Source organism: Crocodylus porosus, unplaced genomic scaffold, assembly GCF_001723895.1.
Source record: "Crocodylus porosus isolate Cpor-Errol unplaced genomic scaffold, CroPor_comp1, whole genome shotgun sequence".
Taxonomy (NCBI): Eukaryota; Metazoa; Chordata; order Crocodylia; family Crocodylidae; genus Crocodylus; species Crocodylus porosus.
Window position 1 is genome coordinate 19,257,898 of NW_017728921.1, and position 19,919 is coordinate 19,277,816.

General features: G+C 38.6%; 1 protein-coding gene across 6 annotated transcripts in view; it reads left to right on the top strand.

The window, feature by feature from the left end:
• The window catches only part of CIT (citron rho-interacting serine/threonine kinase), a 111,429-nt gene that overhangs the window by 31,608 nt on the left and 59,902 nt on the right, over positions 1–19,919 (top strand). For 4 of the 6 annotated variants that reach the window (XM_019539237.1, XM_019539239.1, XM_019539240.1 and 1 more), the window contains exons 11-20: positions 129–272; positions 1,789–1,908; positions 5,645–5,815; positions 6,072–6,131; positions 6,691–6,744; positions 8,160–8,300; positions 8,667–8,792; positions 14,879–14,974; positions 17,613–17,729; positions 18,180–18,289. In XM_019539237.1, coding sequence (XP_019394782.1) covers positions 129–272; positions 1,789–1,908; positions 5,645–5,815; positions 6,072–6,131; positions 6,691–6,744; positions 8,160–8,300; positions 8,667–8,792; positions 14,879–14,974; positions 17,613–17,729; positions 18,180–18,289 — 1,139 coding nt within the window. The remainder of the gene's footprint in view (positions 1–128; positions 273–1,788; positions 1,909–5,644; positions 5,816–6,071; positions 6,132–6,690; positions 6,745–8,159; positions 8,301–8,666; positions 8,793–14,878; positions 14,975–17,612; positions 17,730–18,179; positions 18,290–19,919) is intronic. The other 2 variants (XM_019539243.1, XM_019539238.1) reach the window with 1 other exon arrangement.

Here is a 19,919-nt window from a genome sequence, read left to right on the forward strand (position 1 = left end):
AATTTAAACAGCATTTGGAGAATTTATTGCTAGGATCTCTGAGACTGAAATTTGTCACACAAGGTACACTGAAGTTAGCAGCTAAAAAAGCCTTTGAAATCCCTTTTAATCTTTCAATTTTGTTGCAGATGGAGCAGGAAATGACGCGATTGCATCGGAGAGTGTCAGAGGTGGAGGCTGTACTTAGCCAAAAGGAGGTGGAACTGAAAGCCTCTGAGACCCAGCGATCCCTCCTGGAGCAAGATCTGGCTACCTACATCACAGAATGCAGTGTGAGCCTTTACCCTTTTCCCTCTGAAGGGTTACATCTGATGGTCTCTAGCATTCTGTTCCATAGAGGTTTCAGTGCAGCACACACTAAAGACAGAAGATGCAAGAGGAACAGTTGTCTATTGAAAATGGAGCAGTAAATTGTTTTCAGCCTACAGTTAGATATGATTTTACTTAAACTTGGATGATGTTGTTAGAATATCATACAGTAATAATTACAAAGTAGGTATGACTGATTTCTTGCTTGCCTTGAAGCACCCTGAGGTGGTTTTGTTCTTGATCTTTTAGCTATGTTGCACTACTTTGGGGTTCTGTTCTTAGCAGATGGTGGAATCAAAGGTGGGGTTAGTCAATCCAAGTGTAGCTAAAGTGTTTCAGGAAGTGAAAGTGCTGACTCAAGATGTAGCATTCTGAGTTCAATCTGATCCAGTTCCCTAGTATTGTGGTGTGGGCACTGTAATGACAGATGCTGCTTTTCAAATGGGATTTAAAAGTGAAGCCCTAAATCTGCCTTTAAAGAGTTTTTGGCACTTTTATACAGGAGCAGGGATGTCTGCCCAGTTGTCTTGGCAAAATTTCAGTTAGGGTGTTTACATTCTACATACCAGTGCTACCTTTTATTTTCAGCTGCATATGATATTCTGTCTTCCTTTCCCTCTCCCACCAAAACTTTAGCATGCGGGTACTGGTGGTCTTTAGCATACTGGTGTAGATAACTGCAGTGTTAGCAGTAAAGAGGTCACTGAATTTTAGAGGTGTGAGAGGCATTTCCTATGGAGTATACTTCATTTATCTGAATAGCACAGAAGGCATTAATGTATTTGTGTAAACAGAAAATTTACAATTAAATAATGTACATTAGGAAACATATCTGAAGTTGGGTTGAGCTATGGGTATTTTATAATTTCTACTGTTTTACATGACTGCAGAGATTTGGATCTTTCTGGATGAAAACTAATAAATAAATATAGGTAGATTGCAAGACTGTTAGTCTGTCCTGAAATCCTAAGCAAAGATTAGACAGCCTGAAACAAAAGAAGTATTACTATTAATAGTAGGTACTCCTACCCTTTAACAAAAAGTTGAAGGACAAGCAGAGGATTCAACTTAATCAGCCAGTATGGAGAAAAAATGTCAGTCTTGGTAATAATAGTAGCATTAAGTGAATGATGGTATTAGGGTCATGAATAAACACTGCTAGATAAAGGACAGATAATTAATTTCAGTAAAGGTTATCTTTTGGAACCTGTGTTCATTCTTTGACTTCAAACTTGATTTGCAGAAATAGTGTTTGAATAAAGATCTTAATGTTGTAGCTTTTTGGTTGTATGCAAGCTGTTTCTATCCACATAGAAAAACTGAAGTTCAATAGCAGTGAATTTTTAGGCTTGGTGTCTCAATTTATATTGACTCATGTTACTCAAGGAGAAGCTTTGTGTTCCTTTATTTGAGGATATTTCTTATGCAACAATGTGCAAAGGCAAAGAATCTGTGTATTGAGAATTTTGCTTTCTGCAGAGCTTAAAGCGAAGCCTGGAACAGGCACGGATGGAGGTGTCTCAGGAGGATGATAAGGCGCTGCAGCTTCTTCATGATATCAGAGAGCAGAGCCGAAAACTGCAGGAGATCAAAGAACAGGTATAACTGCTTCTCTGGGTAGCAGAGTGCCTGACAGTATATTTGCATTGCTTGTATTTTGCACTTCTGATGCCAGGAACACATTTTGGCATATGGGCACACAAGTTACTATCAGGTAAGTTACTATGAGGTACTAGAGTGTTAACTTAAAGTGCATCTACAACCTCCTAGTAGCTGATTATATGCATGCTCTTACTCTGAAGTAAATGTGAGGCAGCTTACCCCCTCAGTAAATTTGCCTCATTTACTGCAGGGTAAGAGCATGTACCTGGTAATGCAGAGCAGCTGATGTACCTTAAGTTCACACTTCACTTACTTTAGCTTATCTTTTTTGGGCCCTTGACCTCATTGATGGGATGCAAAGGCTTACACCATGGAGGTATTTAGAGTTTCTTAAAGTGCCTGCAGAGAAAATATGACTTTTGTGTACATTGAAAGCACACATGTTCTCAGACCTTTTGATGCTTTCTTGAAATCCATCAAGTGGATCACATAAAATGTCTTTAAAAAAAAGCTAAAAAAAACTGAGAGAGACTTTTGATATTTTTAATAAAATTTCTGTATTGAAAAAGCATGAGAATTTAAAATAAAGTTTTTAAATGAATTAACAAGGTTCCCCATAGTTCTCATCAGAAGTTCATGAATCCTTTACAGTGAGAGTTTTGAAATGGGGGTGGGGGGAGTAGGGGTGGAGGGTAACCACATGAGATCTAGTGTTGTTGTGATTCGACCAACTTAAATTTCTAATGGTCTTACCTTGTTGGTATTTCAAAATATCATCTAGGTTGTTGAACTGTTCTTTTTCTGGCTTAGCCTCTTTGCAGGGTACGTGTTTTTTTCAGAGTTATTTTTTGCTCTAGAAAAGTGGTAGGAATTAATCCGCAGACTTGTTTATATGAAGAAATAATAAACACTTAAATGAAAATATGACATTGTGGACAATTTTCAGATTAAAAGTATTGTGGGACAGAATCCATTCCATCCCATTGTTTAATGGAAATGTAATTTGCTATGGAGTTCAAACAATTCTAAGCAATTATCTACTGCTTTTCTCCTTCAAAGCACTTTACAAACATTAACTGACTAATTTTGGTAAATGAGATGCGGAAGCATAGAACCCTTGGTAATAGGTCTCTGGGCAGGAGCTACTCTTTTATGCAAAATTTAATTAAATGCATATACAACCTCTGGAAGTGGCAGACCTATATACACATATCAAGTATTCATTCAGCTGATTGTTTTCAAAATGGCAGTGTTCTAAGTCTTGCTACTTTGCTTTCTGTTGCTTCATTAGCTGGATTTCTTTAAATGACTTGGTGTAGAATGTTTTTGCAATAAAATATTTAGATTCGTAAAATTTGACAAAGGAAAAAATAATTTTAGGAATTTTAATAAAACTTGTATCCCAACATGACTTGAACTCAGTATCTCTGAACATACATGTTGGCTAAGATTAATCAGTATATTAAGGTGTTGTAGATGGAATTGTAACAGGTTTTTAGGACCTTTTATGCAGGGTTTCTCTGGGGTTCCTCAAGCTGCATAAAATACGTTGAAAAATTTCTGCTGACTCATTAGCAGGTGGATCTTGGAAAATAAGAGAGCCTGGCTTATTTGTTTGAGGCAGAAAGAACATAAAGGGTGAGAGAGATCTGATCCTTATGATTTTCTTTATCGAGGAGCCAAGCTTGGGGAGAAACCTGCTTGCATAATATTTACACAAAAAGACAAATCTCAAGAAAGCTGTTAAAGCTCAAGTATTTGGTATTTTCAAGGCAATGCTATCTATTCACCGTTAGTGTGGAAAGTCAATGGAAAAAGAAAGTTGTTCTTTCTAGTTTGGCTTCTGGTAATAACTTGACTATGTATATTTTTGTTCTGACAGTTTTTTAATCTCTGATTAGCCTTTATGTCTGCATTTCAGTGTTCAGGTGTTCAGTGTCTGTTGCATTCCAGTAAGATGCATGCCAGAACATCTTGTAGGTCTTAGGTTGCATGGCAAGTTCCTCTCACCTAATTATGAGATTTTTCTTAAAGATGGAACCTTGAGTATGGCAGGAATCAAGAAAACTGAGCTATTTAACAACCTCCAAATTTATTAGCTTTGTCAAAGGCAGGTGTGGTCATAGTTGTAACTCTTTAAATGATCACTGCTCTATAAGTTGAGTGTTTCTCAAAGTGCTGACACAAGTTATGATCTCTCAGCAGAGCACAAAGCGTTTTTCTTATTTCTTTGTGTCAATCAATTGGTGTAAAAGGAATTTTCTACAGTAATGTTTTTATTTTTATCACCTCCAATATAAAAAAAAAAAAAAGAAAATACTTGGGTAGCAAGAATTGTGACAAAGGATATTTGTTAGGAGATTGAGTGACCTGGATCTTTTGTGTGCATTATGAACCAGAAAGCCATTCTAGGCCAGAAGACGATTAGTGGCAATTTCCAGTATGGCAGGGTATTAGCAGCACCTCCCAAAGGATGGTCTACTGAAGATCAAAGCTTCCTGGGAATTAGTATCAGCACCTCTTTATAAAATTGTGGAATCAGTGGAGTTCATGACAGTTTTCTGTGGGCATTTGATCTGGGAGACATGACTACTTGAGAAGTGTTATGATGAAGTGGGCAGTGAGGATTGTAGCTGTGTATTTGAAAATGGGATGTAATGGGAATACTATAATGGACTAAAACAGAAAGCCAGACATGGACTCATGTGCAAGGAGTTAAAAAAAAAAAAAATCTCTGTTAAATCCTTTGCCCACTTTCATTTTATGTTATCTACCTGTCTAGCACCCTTCTAGCTACTATATACATGAAACAATCAAGCTTTTTAGAACAAGGACAATAATGTCTTGTTTTCTTTTATATTGGTTTTGTAAAACACCAGTATATTTCCAGGATTCTAATAATTCTTACTAATAAAAATTACCATTCAACCTGGGTCTGTAATGAAATCCTGAGTGATGATCTGAAGAGCTGTCTGTACCCGATATCACCTTGGATGCACAACCTAACTGGAATACTTAGTTCAAATGTTTCTTTAATACCTAAAAATCAAAGAACAAAACTTTTCATTTTTTTTCCTAATTCCTATCTTTGTAGGGCCCAGAAATAGGGGTATATGTAGAAGAATGGCTTTTTGGAGGGGAAATAGGACTCTCCAGGGACTGTGCTCCAAAGCTAGCATTTGATTATTAGGTTACCAGTTTTTCTCTTCCAAAATGATAGAGGACTTTTGTGTTTAGGCTTTTATGTTTCTTTCCATAGTTGTCAAAAAAAAGCCATCAAGTTGATGGCTGGAGGCTGCAACACATTTTTTTATCCACCTTTTTCCTACTACTAAGGCTTGTGGTTACTCTCACATTACCAGTTTGAGAACTTTTATTTTGAAAAAACAGACCTCTTGACAGAGACACTAACACTGAGAGAGAAATTACATGAAAATAGATTAATTTTTGTTTCTGGAACCATGTGTTTGCTTTTTTTTTTAAGTAGATTCTCTCAAAATAGTTTTTCTGGTTATATTTTTGCATGTTTTCTGAGGTATTGGCTTGAAAATAGCAAGAATTATTGCCATGGAGGACAAGCTAGGGAGTTACAGAATACAGTGTTTTGTTTGGCTCTCCCTTTCATATTGTATTATACTCTTTTCCTGCATGTCCTGTAGTTTACTACTCTTTTTTTTTTTTCTTTTTTCTTTTGTGATCTCTGAAATGTAATACCCCTTTCCTCCCACTACAGGAGTATCAAGCCCAGGTAGAAGAGATGAGGTTGATGATGAATCAGTTAGAAGAGGATCTTATTTCAGCTCGCAGACGTAGTGATCTCTATGAATCAGAGTTGAGAGAGTCGCGATTGGCAGCGGAAGAATTCAAACGTAAAGCTACAGAATGTCACAACAAGCTACAGAAGGTAGTTGAGGCTCCTTGGGAAAGGAGTTTTATACTCTGATTTCTAGAGTGTATTTCTACACCAGAGTTGCATAAAACTCCTTAGAAGCTCAGTGCAGAATGTACAGTTGGGAGCCATTTTGTATTAGGCGTGTACTTGGAATAATTTAATTTATTCCCTGTAAGGCTGTTTACATTTAAACTGCCTAAGGTGGTGATTTTGGGTGAAGTCCAAGGTCCTAAAACTTTTCCTCAAAGTTATATATTTTATATTTAAGTTACAGGCTAAAGACCAAGGAAAAGCTGAAGCAGGAGAGCTGTATACCAAACTGGAGAAGGTATGCTTCAGTAGTGTTACTGGAGTTTGCTGCCTGATTCTGTATGAGCAAGTTGTTGTTCGCAGAAACCCACAATATCTACGGTTGGTCAGTGGTGTAAACACACTTCCATCCTCTCTTTCCTCGTGGGACTGATTGTTCGGTCTGATTTGGCTTAAAGCTAGGTCTGGTCAGTCTGTGCTCAATAGAACTACAGTAACCATTCAAAGACAAGTTGTTATATGCAGTCCATGTTGGAGCTGGGTTAATGGTACACATGGGGTTCTTTTTATGACTACAAAATGGCAACTGAAAAATATGATTATTTTGAAAAATAAATTGCTTTGGTTCTGCAATCACTGTCACACTGAATTATCTGTTTAATGACAGAAATGTGACAAACAGACTAACCAAACTTAGTAAAATAGAATCAAGCCTGCATAAGATTGTTTTGGCAGGTTGGAATTATAGGGAGAAACAAAGATTCTGGGAAAAGAGACAAAAATAACAAGTCTGCCATACTTGTGATATACTGGTGACTTTCTTCCCTTAATTTTTTCTCCTTTGCATTTGACTACAGATCAATGCAGAACAGCAGGGCAAAATCCAGGAGCTACAAGAGAAGCTGACAAAGGTAAAGTGTATGGGGTAGGATGGAAATTTTCATAGGAATAATTTCTGTATTAAATCTTCATAAGACTTTCCAGCAAAATTCTAATGCAGAGGAGGGAGGCACTTTGTTTTACGCTCAAAAATAGAATTAGTCACAGCCTGGGGGACAACAGAGGCAGAAAGGGGGGTGGTGGGAGCTGGTATCTGAAATCATTAGAGTTCTCAATATGCTTTCTGCTCTTGAAATGTGTCAACAGTGTTTATTTTTACAAATGAATATGAATCAGAACTGGAATAATGAATACAAAATTTTATTTAAAAGGCTTGGGTGTGTGACATGCAATACACCAGCCTGGCCTTCTGTTCCTGGAGATATCAGGGTTTATTTCTTGTTTCTTCACCAGTGAAAACATCTGTTGGTCTTGCCTTACTCTCTAAGTGATAGAGCAATTGACGTGTTTTGCTACAAATCAAGTGGTGAGATTTCAAGCCTTGTTCCAGAGTCAAACTGAAGGCCATCTTCAGTTGTCTTAACAGTGGCTGGGTACCTGGTCCTGTGGGCTGGGAGGAAATCAAAGACAACTGAATCTGTTGCTAGCCACACTACATTTTGAGCTGGCTTGCTCTAAAAGTGCTAGTTTGCTGGACTACCTTTGACCTTGACTTTGCTAGCTGGAAAGCGATTTAGTGATTCAAACAGTGGCAGCTCTGTTAGTAAGGTAAACATTATAGGTGTAAGAGTTCATGACAAGATTCAGATTCATTAACACTGTAACCTGTCGGAAGCATCCATGGTTTACTATCCATAGTACACAATGTACTATCTATGGTACATAATTTCCTCATCAGTCTACCTCTCATCAACACTGTAATACTAGTAAACAATCAAAAGGCTTCTGGGAAAATGCGTGTTTCAGATAGGCCCTGAACTAAATGTTTATTTTCTGAAAGGGGAGGGAGCTAGCTATAAGGTATCACTATGGGAGTTTTCTGAACTTCCTTCAGTTGGCTTGCTTTTTCTCTCTATATAGGGGGTTTTGTTATGGGTGGTGAATCTGTAGGGTGAACAGCAGAGGGTAACAGCTAAATGGGGATGACATTTTCATTACAGTTCTTCAACAAATAGATCTGTTTTCAGTGGGGGGGTTTTTATCATTCAGTCCAAGGTACAATCTGCTCCAATGTTTTTCAGCCTCAAAATTGCAGTATAGAGCACAGGTTGGAACTTGGATTCCTTCATGTGCTTGTACATTGTCCTAATTCTAGGTTGGTAGGCCAAGCTTTTATAATGGCTCTATGTAGAATGTTGAACAGCTGAAGTTGCTGTCATTCTATACCTGTATCTTGTACCTTGAACATTTTCTTTACATGTAAACACATCTGTAGTAACATCTATTGATTTTTCTCCCCCCTCCCCCTGCTCTTGCCTTGGCATAGGCTGTGAAAGCCAGCTCTGAGGCAACTGAACTCCTTCAGAATATCCGTCAGGCAAAGGAGAGAGCAGAGAAGGAGTTAGAGAAACTGCAGAATCGCGAAGACTCTAATGAAAGCATGAAAAAGAAATTGCTTGAAGCAGAGGTGAACAGAGTGTTTCTGGCTACAGTGGACTAATCTACAGGAAAACCCTTAATTTAAAGATAATTAATGACTTGCATCTAGGTAGCAACTTGTCATGGGGAAAAAGATATTAGGAATTGATCTGTTCTTCATTTTTTAAATATATATTTCTCTGAAGAAATCTGACTAGGGTGATTATTTCATTTATTCACGAGGATACAAAATGAGCGCATGGCAAGGATAAGAGATTTTTGGGAGAGGGGTGGTTGTAGAAGCAGGAGAGGATTGCATACTGATTGCTTCAGCTGACTTTTCCTGAAGCCTGCTCACTGTTATGTGTAATCCAGACTTGGTAATCTTCAATAGCAGTTTATAATTGCCCTGCAGGAGCGCCGCCATTCTCTGGAGAATCAAGTGAAGAGGCTAGAGACTGTGGAACGCAGGGAAAACCGACTGAAGGAAGATATTCAGACAAAGTCTCAGCAGATTCAACAGATGGCAGAAAAAATTCTGGTGAGCAGAGATAGAAATGAAAGATAAAGGGTAAGAGTATAGAAGAAGGGTATGGGAAGGGAAAAGAGGTCGTGGAACTGAAGAAAATCAATTGATAATATACATTTTATCTTTGAAAAACTTCACTGCTTAAATTCTATATCCTGTAGCTTTCATTATAAACCAGCTCCACACATCTCTTCCCAAATTACTATTCGAAAATAACAGTTGCGTCAACGGAATTAACTTACTAGGATACTGTTTGTTTTCTAATGACAGTTTCAAATGCATAACTTTCTCAGGTAAGTCCTGGCTTGTCTAATAATGAAAACTTTAATCATTAGAGTTGAGATTAAATTGCAAAGGACTTCATGGGTCAGATCTATCTGAAACACATTTTGGAGTAGAGGAAAATTAGTCATCTAAACTGTTTTTCTCTGAAGATGTGTGTCAGAGATCCATTTTCACCCACACAGCTTCTTCCTTTGTTATTGTTGACAATTTATTTTCTCTCTCATTGTTAGATCTATTATGTCTTTTGGTTTAGTTTTTGGTTAGCTGGCTTTTTTTAGTCTTTTTAGTCTAAAGGGAATTGAACAGAAGTACCAGTGGTACTTATACTTTTCTGCAGGTAGGAAGCCATAATTTTATGATAGGGCATGTAAATCAATTTGTGGTACTTTTGAGTTCTGTTTATTAAATATCCATTCAGACAGTAGGTTTTCCTTTGCAGTATAGAAGGCAGGACCAAACATACCAAGCAAAAGGAAGTGATGTTTTATTACAGGTGTATACCAGGTACTAACTGGTGCGTACCAGATCCCCCAAAGTATGACTGTTGTCTTGGGGAAATGTTCCTAGTGAGATTTCTTCTAGGGGTGAAGTATATTTTACATTGTAGTGTTATATCATTCCTTATGAGTATATGAATCATCTTTCATTAAGCTACCTGTCTACAGTGCTTGAGGTGGAGAACAAAAAGATATAATGTGAGTTTTTAAAAAATCCTATGGAAGAAGTGATAAAATGGCAAATGTATCTATTAGGAGACATGAGATCATCATGAACTTAGCCTCCTCTTCATAGCCTCTTCATTCCAAAAATTAGATTAGTGGCAGTGTCATTACAAGGGAGGGTGGATTAGTATTGTTGCAGGAGAAGTATTTTGGATTTGGTATCCTTTATTAATTTAATAAAGATGAGAATAATCTTAAAGTGGGATAAATATGGGCCCCATTTTTTTCTTTGCTATTTTTTTTAAGTCTATTAGGATTACTAACATGGTGAACATACTGAGAGGCAGGTAATAAGTCCATAAAAATCATACTTTTTATTGATATTAGTCCCAGCTATGGGAGAACCTCAGAAATGTCATGTACATAGGCTGAATGATAATGCAGTTCTATTTCTTGAAGTTAGTAGGTGATCCATAATTGCTCTGAGAGAGAGTTGCATATATGGACTTTGAGGATCAGAACATTTGAACACCAAAAAGAAGGGAGAATAAGTCCTTGGCAGTGTTCTTTCTTTCAAACTATTTTGATAACATGAAGGCACTGTAAGTGGGAGACTACTGCTTAGCTGGGCAGTGAGCCAGTTTTATATTCAGAAATTGTGTAAAACTTTGACTTGCTTCATAAGCCACTTGTGTGTATTTGAGCATTGTTGCTTGGATTTATTTAAATTCCCTATGGGGAAGAAATGCAAGAGAATGCAGATATATCTTCTAATTGTTTCACCATTCCCTGCATTTTCAGGCAGAATATTTGGAACCCATAATAACCTTGTATATAGTAGTTTCTTTGAGATTTCTACCTTTTGGTTCCTCCAGTGCTGAAGAAAATATTAGCCTTCTTGGAAGGACAAAGAAAAGAATAAAGAGGAAGGTTGTTTTTCTTGAAGTTAGGGAGTTCTTTTTATGGTGTCTGGTGTTCTTGCTCTTCTGTGTTGTGAGTTTTAGACTGCTCTGAGGAAGTGGATGATTTTCTCTATCCCTCTTAAACAAATTTGTTTTAACCAATGCTGCCTTTGATTTCTTCTGGAGAGAAAAGAACTGGCAGGACACATGTACTTTTATCTGAATATTATGGATTTATATTGGCATCTCCTGTACTGAATAGAAGTCTTTTTCTGAGTTCTGTTATGGTGGCATGGTGAGTAGGATAGTGATTGGAGCTTAAGAATATATGTATTCCTGTTGAAATGTTGTTTAAACCATATAGGACACTTGGTTGTGTTATAATTTTGCTTTTTCTATGAGGACTTTGACAAAATGTCCTTAGGGAAATGGAGAGAGGATGGATGAAGATACAGGAACAGAGATGACCTCTGTTTCTTCTGGTTATGAGGGAAGAAATACCATATTTACTTGAATACAAAACAAGGTTTTTTCCTCCAGTCAGCATGGAGTGGGGAGAGAAACCCCTTGTCTTACATTTGCATACAAAGAAACCTCAGTAATACATTGTCTGTCATTAAACTGCTGCCAAAGCAGCATGTGCTCAGTAATAGAAACCAATTATGAAGTTGGTTAAATGCAACCAACACTGAGCATGATTGTAAAACACACAGCCCATATTAAGCCAACATGCTGATGGGAATCTACCACTTCTTGAAATGTTGTTTTGGGCCAAGTCAGCCAAATCAGTTCTGAATTCTATCGAATGAGCAGGACTTCTGGTCTCAGGATGGCGACAAGGGGACAGGGCACTGGTCAAGGGGTGGGGCTACCTCTGCAGCCCTTGACAGCTTGCCAAAACTCATTAAGTGGCTCTCCTGCTGAAATAATTCCCTGTCCCTGCTCTAACTACACCAAGTCCGCAGCTTTCTTTCCCATTTCCAATGATTCTTCTTTCTTCACCAGCCTTAAATGTCTGGCAGACATTGCCAAATGGGGCCCTAAACAATTTACCCAGAATCCCTCTGTTGGCCTCTTTCTCAGTCTTGTGCATATGATTAGTGTGGCCCCGCCCTCCATGAAGTGAAGCTGGACCAGGTTTCCCTATCTCTCATCTGCATATAAATTTTTGGAGGATCCCAGATCACATGGTAAGAACACTTGGTTCCAGTCATGAGTGGGGGGCATGGTTCCTTTGTGGGGGTATCTGGAATACATGCGCATAGTGAGCAGTGCTGAGCTATGGGGTCACCATGGCTTGAAATCCCATTGATTATTGTGGGGCCAGCCCAATGAACTATCTAGTAGATCATGATCCTTTTGGCTTTGGATTTATATCATAAATAACCTGGCAGGGGAAATACCATGAGCAGATGGTGACAGGGGAAATATGCTGACTAAGGTAATGCACTTAAAATGGCACTGTGAGGTGGAGGGTTGCACCCTTCTCTGTTTGTGGACTGGACTCCCTACAAGAGCCTCATAGTTAGCTTCCCATTGGCTAGCTTCCAGTGCGAGGATCTCGGCTACTTTATGGAAATGGGACGCTCCTTCCTAGCTTGCTTCTGTGGTCATACGGTTGAGGGCAAGCCAAACTTGGGGGCATCCAAACCCCACGTCTCCAGGCTTGGATGATTCAAATGGATTTGGACCTGATCTGGCTAATTTGACTTGGAACACGAAAAATTTTCCTTAAAAAAAGAAAAAAAAAAAGTACAGTGTTGTGTGTGTGTGTGTGTGTGTACATATATATGTGGACGTGTGTGTGTGTGTGTGTGTATATATAACTATATATGTACATATATGTACAGAAATAAATATTTTTGCAAACAAAAAGAAAGAATAGTTTATGCTGTATATATTTAGGCCGTGGTAGATTAAATGGGGGCCCTAAATTGAAATGGTGGATTTTTAAAAATACTGCTTCAATTTAGGACCCTTTAAATCTCCGTATTGTATACACACCCTCCTGATGTACCTTCCCTTCTGGTGGCGGGGAGGGGAGGGTGAGCTGCTGCTGGGTACAGTGGTCCCTGGGCTGCTGGGGCAAGGGCTGGTGCTTCTCTTTGTGGCAGTGGTGGGCCCCCCACCCTCAGTGGCACCCGACTCAGGCGATCCTGAGGGGCACCACAGCCGTGGAGGGAAGCACTGGGTCCCCTGCAGGCAGGCAGGCTCCAGGCGGAGTGGGGGGGAAAGATCAGGCTTGCCACTTTTCTTAAGTGGAGCCTGTCTTCCCGGGCTGCTGCCAGGCTGCCTGCAGGGCTTTCTGCAGAGCCCCTGAGCTGCATGGAGCTTGGTGCTTCACTCCACGGCTGTAGGGGCAGCAAACTAAAACTCTTCGGAGGAGTTTGTTTGCTGCACCCCAAGTCATTTAAGGCACATTATGCTGCCGAATTGATGGATGCTCATGATGGATTGTAAGACATGGGGCAAATCCACCTCGACTGCAAAGTGCCACTGCAGAAGAAAAATCTGGTGGTAGTTCTGATTGGCTAATACATTGCCAGGACATAGACCAATGGTTCCTAACCTCCCTCCCCACCAATGCCTTGCTGCTGGGAGCAGATTGTGGCGGTGGTCTGGGCGTGGGGGGCCTCCCGGTATGTGGTGTGGCTTGTCTTTTCTGTGCAGTGCCACCAGCATTGCCCTTGCAACCCTCATTTGGGTCATGACCCGGGATTGGGAATTGCTGATTTAGACTGTGTGTGAGCTGAATTTGACATCTTGTTGCTGGGAGCGTTTCCAGTTGCAGAAAATAGTGATTTCCCCTCCATGCAGCAGTTTAGGGCGCTAAATGTAGCTGGCTCCATCTAGATAGCTAATTTTTGATGGACTTCCTTATGTTTTATAGCTCGTAACAGAGGGTGGCTACTGCAGTGACTGGAGCAAAGAAAGCTTTGTGTTATTCCCAAGGTAGCTTCCTGAGATCAGAGGAAGGAAGATCAGAGGATAAAAAATGCGAAGTGCCAGTTGAAGAAATATCAGGGAATCATCCTATGCTGTGCAGATAGGAAGTCTAGCAAGTGATTCAGACATGACCCAAATCTGGAGCTTGCTATGTGGCAGTCTGCTAACTGGCTGTCCATTGATTGATAGATCTGGACCTGCCTCTTGGGCTGTAAAGAGATTTAGAATGGCAAACCTGGCCAGGAAGGAGGATAACATTCTTCAAATTCTCAACTATTGAGAGGAAACCTTAAGAGAGACTGTAGAGCTATTCTAAATAACTTCAGGGAACAAAAATGCTGTTTTTCTTATAAAACTAGCATACTTTCAAGACAATGCCGTTTTTACTATGTTCTAAGCCTGAACCACCCTTGTGAGCCAAAGAAAATAAAAATATGAATGTACCACCTAATACAGGGCCAGCCACATTTTGAATTGAGGGGCCACTTTAACAGAGCTTAATTCTGAACGTGGGCTGCTGCCAAATACCTTTGCCACTGCTGCCACAGCTGCAACTACAGTTACCCTTCTCTTCTCACTCCAAAATGCCATGGAAGCCCCCTGGCTCTGTGAGCTTAATAAAATGGCTTTGCAGGCTGGATGCAGTCTGTGAGCTGTAGGTTGCTGATCCCTGTGCTAATATATATCTTGCTGAAAGTTTTAATTTACAATTCATTTTATAAACATTAATTCTGAGAGCACGCATTTAGGATATATGGGAAAGTAAACAGTTCTCTTTAGAAATGTGGAATCAGAAGCATATTTATTAAGGCCTCACTGGAGGGAGAACCACACATATGTAGGGGTTTTCTGCATGATTCTCAGTTCAGGGTCTTAAGAACCTCCCAAAGAGAGTGATTTTCAGAAATGAAACTAAGGAGTTTAAGTAATTCTATCACAGCTATAAGCTGTTCGTAACTGCTTGTTATCACAAATAATTCTGGCTCCATTGTTGGGAATGCTTTATGAATGTTTGGGAAGCAGTGGCTCTGGAGGCAGCTTTTGGCTGGAGCGAAATCTACTACTAGTTATTTCTAATATTTCCTTACTCTTTTAATTTTGCCACTTAACCCAGAATCTAGGCCAGCACATATGACCAGCATTGTTAAAGTGTTCATGTATAATTTCATGATATTACATGCTGCTGAGATCCAAGGCCTCAGATTCATGTTGGAAATAAGAGAGAATGAGTATTTGCTACATATACTGAAAATTCTGTGTATACTGTTTCTTTTTGTCTCACATAAATCTCTGCTGTATTCAGGAGCTGGAAGAGAAGCATCGTGAGGCACAGATTGCAGCACAGCATCTGGAGTTGCAGCTAAAACAAAAAGAGCAGTTCTATGAAGAAAAACTCAAAGTAAAGATACATTTTCATTGTCTTCATACGGTTGTATTGGATTAAACCTGAATAGTTGCTTTTGGAATCTGATTCCATTGACACTGCTTGCTCATTCACGTCACACTTGCTGAGTTTTCTTTAGAAAGTCAAGTGATATTTGAATAACTGCTTATCTAACATGTATCCTTATTACCCTCATCTATAGTGTAAGACTGTTATCTATATGAGATTTGCAAGTCAAATCTATAGTGATTTGAGCAGACATTAGAGCAAATTATTCTTATAAAGTTTGTGGAAATTAAAAACCTTGGAGGGACTTGTAATTCTTTGGGTTAACTTCCATTGATCTTAAGAGTATTAACACAATGTATGCTTGGGCCTCATGCTTCAAGAAGAGTGTGAGCAGATTGGAAAGAGTCCATTGCAGAGCAACAAACTAATCAGGGGCCTGGGAAGGGCTGAAAGAACTAGAGTCATTTAGCCTGGAGAAGAGAAGATTGAGGGGGTGGAATTTGATAATGGTCTTCAAATACCTGAAGGGGGATTATAGAAAAGATGGAGATGAGCTTTTTCTCTGTGGCCATAGGGGCCAGAACTAGGAGCAACAGCCTTAAGCTTTAGCAGAGGAAATTTGCATTGGAGATTCAGAAGGACTTTCTAACTATGAAAATAATCTATTCTAGTGCTTGACCATCTATAGAAGTTGTAGAATTTCCATCCTTGGAAGTGTTCAAGAGCAAGTTAGACAGTTGGCTGGGATGATTTAGTCTGGGATGATCATGCCTTGAGCTAGGGGCTGGACTAGATGACTGTGAGTTCTCCTCCAGCCCTACTTTCCTATGAGCCTACTGTGGTGGATTTAAATTCAGCAAATATAAGAGCCTTTTTGAAATCTCATCTTCTTGGAGCTGTAACATCTGCCAAGAAGTCAAAGGATCCACCTACTCTATTTTTCTCTTCTTTAGAATATCTTAAGATTTTAACAAACATTCAAAAATAGAATTTGAGAACATCATCTAAAATTAGGTAAGCCAGAAAGGAGGCATAAATGCATTTGGTAAACGTCAAAGTTTATCCAGAGAATCAGTACTGTATCATTCAGCAAAAGCATTCTATAAGGATCTTTGTCTGCTAAGTGTTATATCCAGCCCTTTTTTATTATGATTTAATGCATTTATATAGTACTATGTATTTTCATTGCACTTAAAAGATGTAAAGACCATGTTCACCAGCTCAAAGAGATTAGTTTGAAGAAGTTATTCAAAAAATTGCTAAGGAGAAAGGGGATATTATGATGATAAAAGGAGAAGACAAATTCCTTGCAGGAAAATATGAAGGAGAAAAGGAAGAGAACTGGGAGGGTGTTTGGCAGATTAGAACACAAATACTATGCAATACATGAATGAAAGCTTGAAGTCAAAATTTGGTGGGGAGAAGGAGACCAAGAAAGCAGTAATTTGAAAGGTAGGCGGGAGTAGAAACTTAAGTGAAAGTTGGGACAAAGCTATGTTGGACTGGTAAATGGAGGACAGGATGCTAATGAAAAAAATTAGCAGAGGGAAGGCATGTTGTAGGACCAGAAACTCCAGTTGATTTAGCAGCAGTGCTTTGACATGCTGGAACGGAAGGATGTAGGTACTGAGCTTCCACTGATTGTCTGTAACTCTGATGCCACACTCCTTTTTGTGCTGTTGAAAATCTACTTCTAAATTGGAAAATAATCCATGCTTTAACAAGTCGTTGGATGTAGAGGGTAGGAGATGATGATTAGATAGATCTCAGGAAAGGGATTAGAAGGAAAGATTGTTTTCAGTTTTAGAGAGGGGAAGAGTGAGCTTGAAATGCAGATGTACTTCCAAAGGGAGATTGCCTGAGAAATATTGGCCATGGAAAACTGGTTGAGATTTTTCAACCGACTCAAAATGTGTCCTCCTGACATACTACCATTGCTATAAATCAAACCATGAAATACAACCTTCCTAGTCCTTTCACAGTTAAGCCACTGACATTTGGTACAGTTTGAAAAATAATTAAGTACCTTTTCCCCAACAGTTTTATTTAAAATACATCTATATAAAACTCTCGGCATGTATGTAAATTATGCATTTAAATAAACAAATAATAGCCAAAATGGCCTGCTTCAGTCCAGTTTCTGGTGAGCCACATATCCATATAAATATAGACCTCTTAAATTTGACATCATTATTATACATTTCATTATTTAAGTAGGCGTGGGGGCTGAAATTTCTTTTTCACACATTTTAGGTCAGTACTGAAGCATATTGGTGTGATATCTTAAAGGAAGCTTATATTGTTGCTTCTTGTGCCATGCTTATTCTGTGAATAGAGGACTTCATTTTCCGTTTCTATCAATCTGGCCTATTTTTATCATAATTTTAGATTTTAATTAAACAGTAACAACCCATAGTCTTTCCAGGAGCTTTGTGTTCCTTCATTTATCTTTTGAATTAGCTGGACACTGCCTTCAAATACTTTTATTCCTGTGATTTCTTACCACTATATATTGTGTATAATTTTGTTTGGGAAGTGGTCAACCCCTGTCAGCACATTTATACCTTCCCTTATGTCTTCATTTTTCTGATTACATTTGACTAGAGAAGCTAGTATGAAGAAGGAGATCTTTTGTTTTCTTTAGGTGCTGGAAAATCAGATGAAAAAAGATCTTGCTGATAAAGAGGCACTTGAGAATATACTACGAAGACATGAAGAAGAAGCACGTGAGAAGTGCAAACTCTTGGCTGAACAGAAGGCGGTAGGTGTCACTGAACTGGAAATCAAAATATTTTAAGAGTAGCTGATGGGGAACAAGAAAATCTTACCATAGCATATTCCTAATATTAAAGTCTGGTTTATTGTTTGGCATTCTTGCATGTGGCCTTTTTAAAATTGAGATAGATATTCTTTAATTCAGTATGTCTTTGGGATTATTCCCTTCCATGAAAGTCATCCAGGCCTGCTATGTTCCAAGCTAGCAGTACCATGTATTGTTAACATGTGGACTTACTGCTTTAGGCATGGAAGAGGCTGGACAATAGATATAGGCTGCTGTAATATCTGCATACACGATGCTTCTTTTTGATTACTTAATATGTTCTGTTTTTTGTTGTTTTCATAAAAACGTTTCTGGGCATTATTTTTTAATGTTTTCTTGCTGTCATTACTTTTTGCCATGTAATCTTGAAAGCAGACTGGTCTGTTTCAGATGATCAATGCCATGGATTCGAAGATTAGGTCACTGGAGCAAAGAATAGTGGAATTGTCTGAAGCTAATAAGCTTGCAGCAAATAGCAGCCTTTTTACACAGAGAAACATGTAAGTATAGGAGTAGCTAAAGCACTAAGTATAGAAATGGCTACAACACTAATTTATATATCACTGTGCAAGCTCACTAAAATCTGTTTTCCAGATGTTTAAATAATCTTTTTCTCTAACCTTTCTACATTTATTTCTTTGTACTTTGTACTCTGATAGAGCTGTGCTGTTTCTCTAAGTAGCTGAAGTGTGCTCCAGGTTTTATTTTTTATCTGATATGCCTGTTAAGATTTATTAGTCTGTAATGCGACATAAAGTTTGGATCATTTCCTGATGCTGGTGCTGCTTCACTTTTTTCCTAATTTAAAAAATTATATGCTGTTTCAGATACTTCCAGAGGAACAGAAATTCCAGTAATGTTTCTAGGGGTGACATATGCCTATTTATTTATTTGTTTATTTTAATTTGATTTATATATTGCCCTTCCCAACAAAGGCTCAAGGCTGTATTCCTTGTATTTATAGTATTTTGAGACTTCACTACCTATGCTTCTTGAGAGAATTATTTCCTTGATGTACAAAGATTGGGAGGAAACTGTTAAATGTACACTCTTCATAGACCTTCCATTTTGCCCCCCAGCAGAGGGTAAGACGCATAAGAAAACTGCATTTTAGTCAGCTTTTCTTCAACTCTCTAAATATTGTGCTCAGATAGGAAGGTATATGCTTCCTGTGCCTCTTTCAGTGATGAAATGGAGAGCCAGAGCCACAACTTCAAAATATATCCTCAGTTCTCAGATTGTTTTGCTTCTTAATCCTGACTCAGGAACTTAGCCACAATGTTTCTGTATGCTTTTTGTCCCCTGGTCCTCTTCATTTTTTCTCATCAGTGGTCACTTTGGCTATCAGATTGGCATTTTAGGGATCCTACTTTTCTTCTAGAGTAGCTCCCATGTGCTTTTTGCTGAGACCTGTGTCTTCTTCACACACTTCAGCATCAGCAGCTGTTCTTGAGACATTCTTATTAAAAAGTGAAAAAAGACCCTTATGATCCGTGAGTATTTTCTTGCCATTTTCTCAGATCTTTGTAATTCCCACTCAGAATGGGATTTTAGTTCAGATTTTAATAGGCTGTGTCTTTCCACAAACTTCAGAACTTGCTTTCAGTGCATTTTATTGTTTTCTTTTAAGTGATTTTTAAAACTTGCAGAATACTTTTGAATTACATGAGAGCCTAATTTTTTGTGTAGGAAAGAGTGCAAGATACTTGATACCCTGCAAGTGATTAATGCCTCCAAATCATGGAGTTATTAGACCCATCACAGTGTATTTGTCTTCAGAAATATGGAGGTGCTGTCTGTCAGTTGCACAGTAGAGTGTTGGGTAGTTTTTCTGTGTATGATTTGGTCAGACCCATTTGTAATATCAAATAGAGTCAAGCCAGGATGAGTTTTGGCATAGGATATCTTTTGGCTCTTCTTAGCAATGATGGATTATACTACTGGAGATGTAAAGGTAGGAATTGGTATTAAATGTAAAATATCTGGCAAGCTCATTAACTTGAAGAACCTGAAATCTTCCATAGAAGTAACTTAGAGATGGTTATGCATGAGTTAATTTTTTATGCAGATGAATATGCTTTTTTTGCATGGGCTCCAGATGACCTCCAGTTATTCATCCAGTAAGTTTTG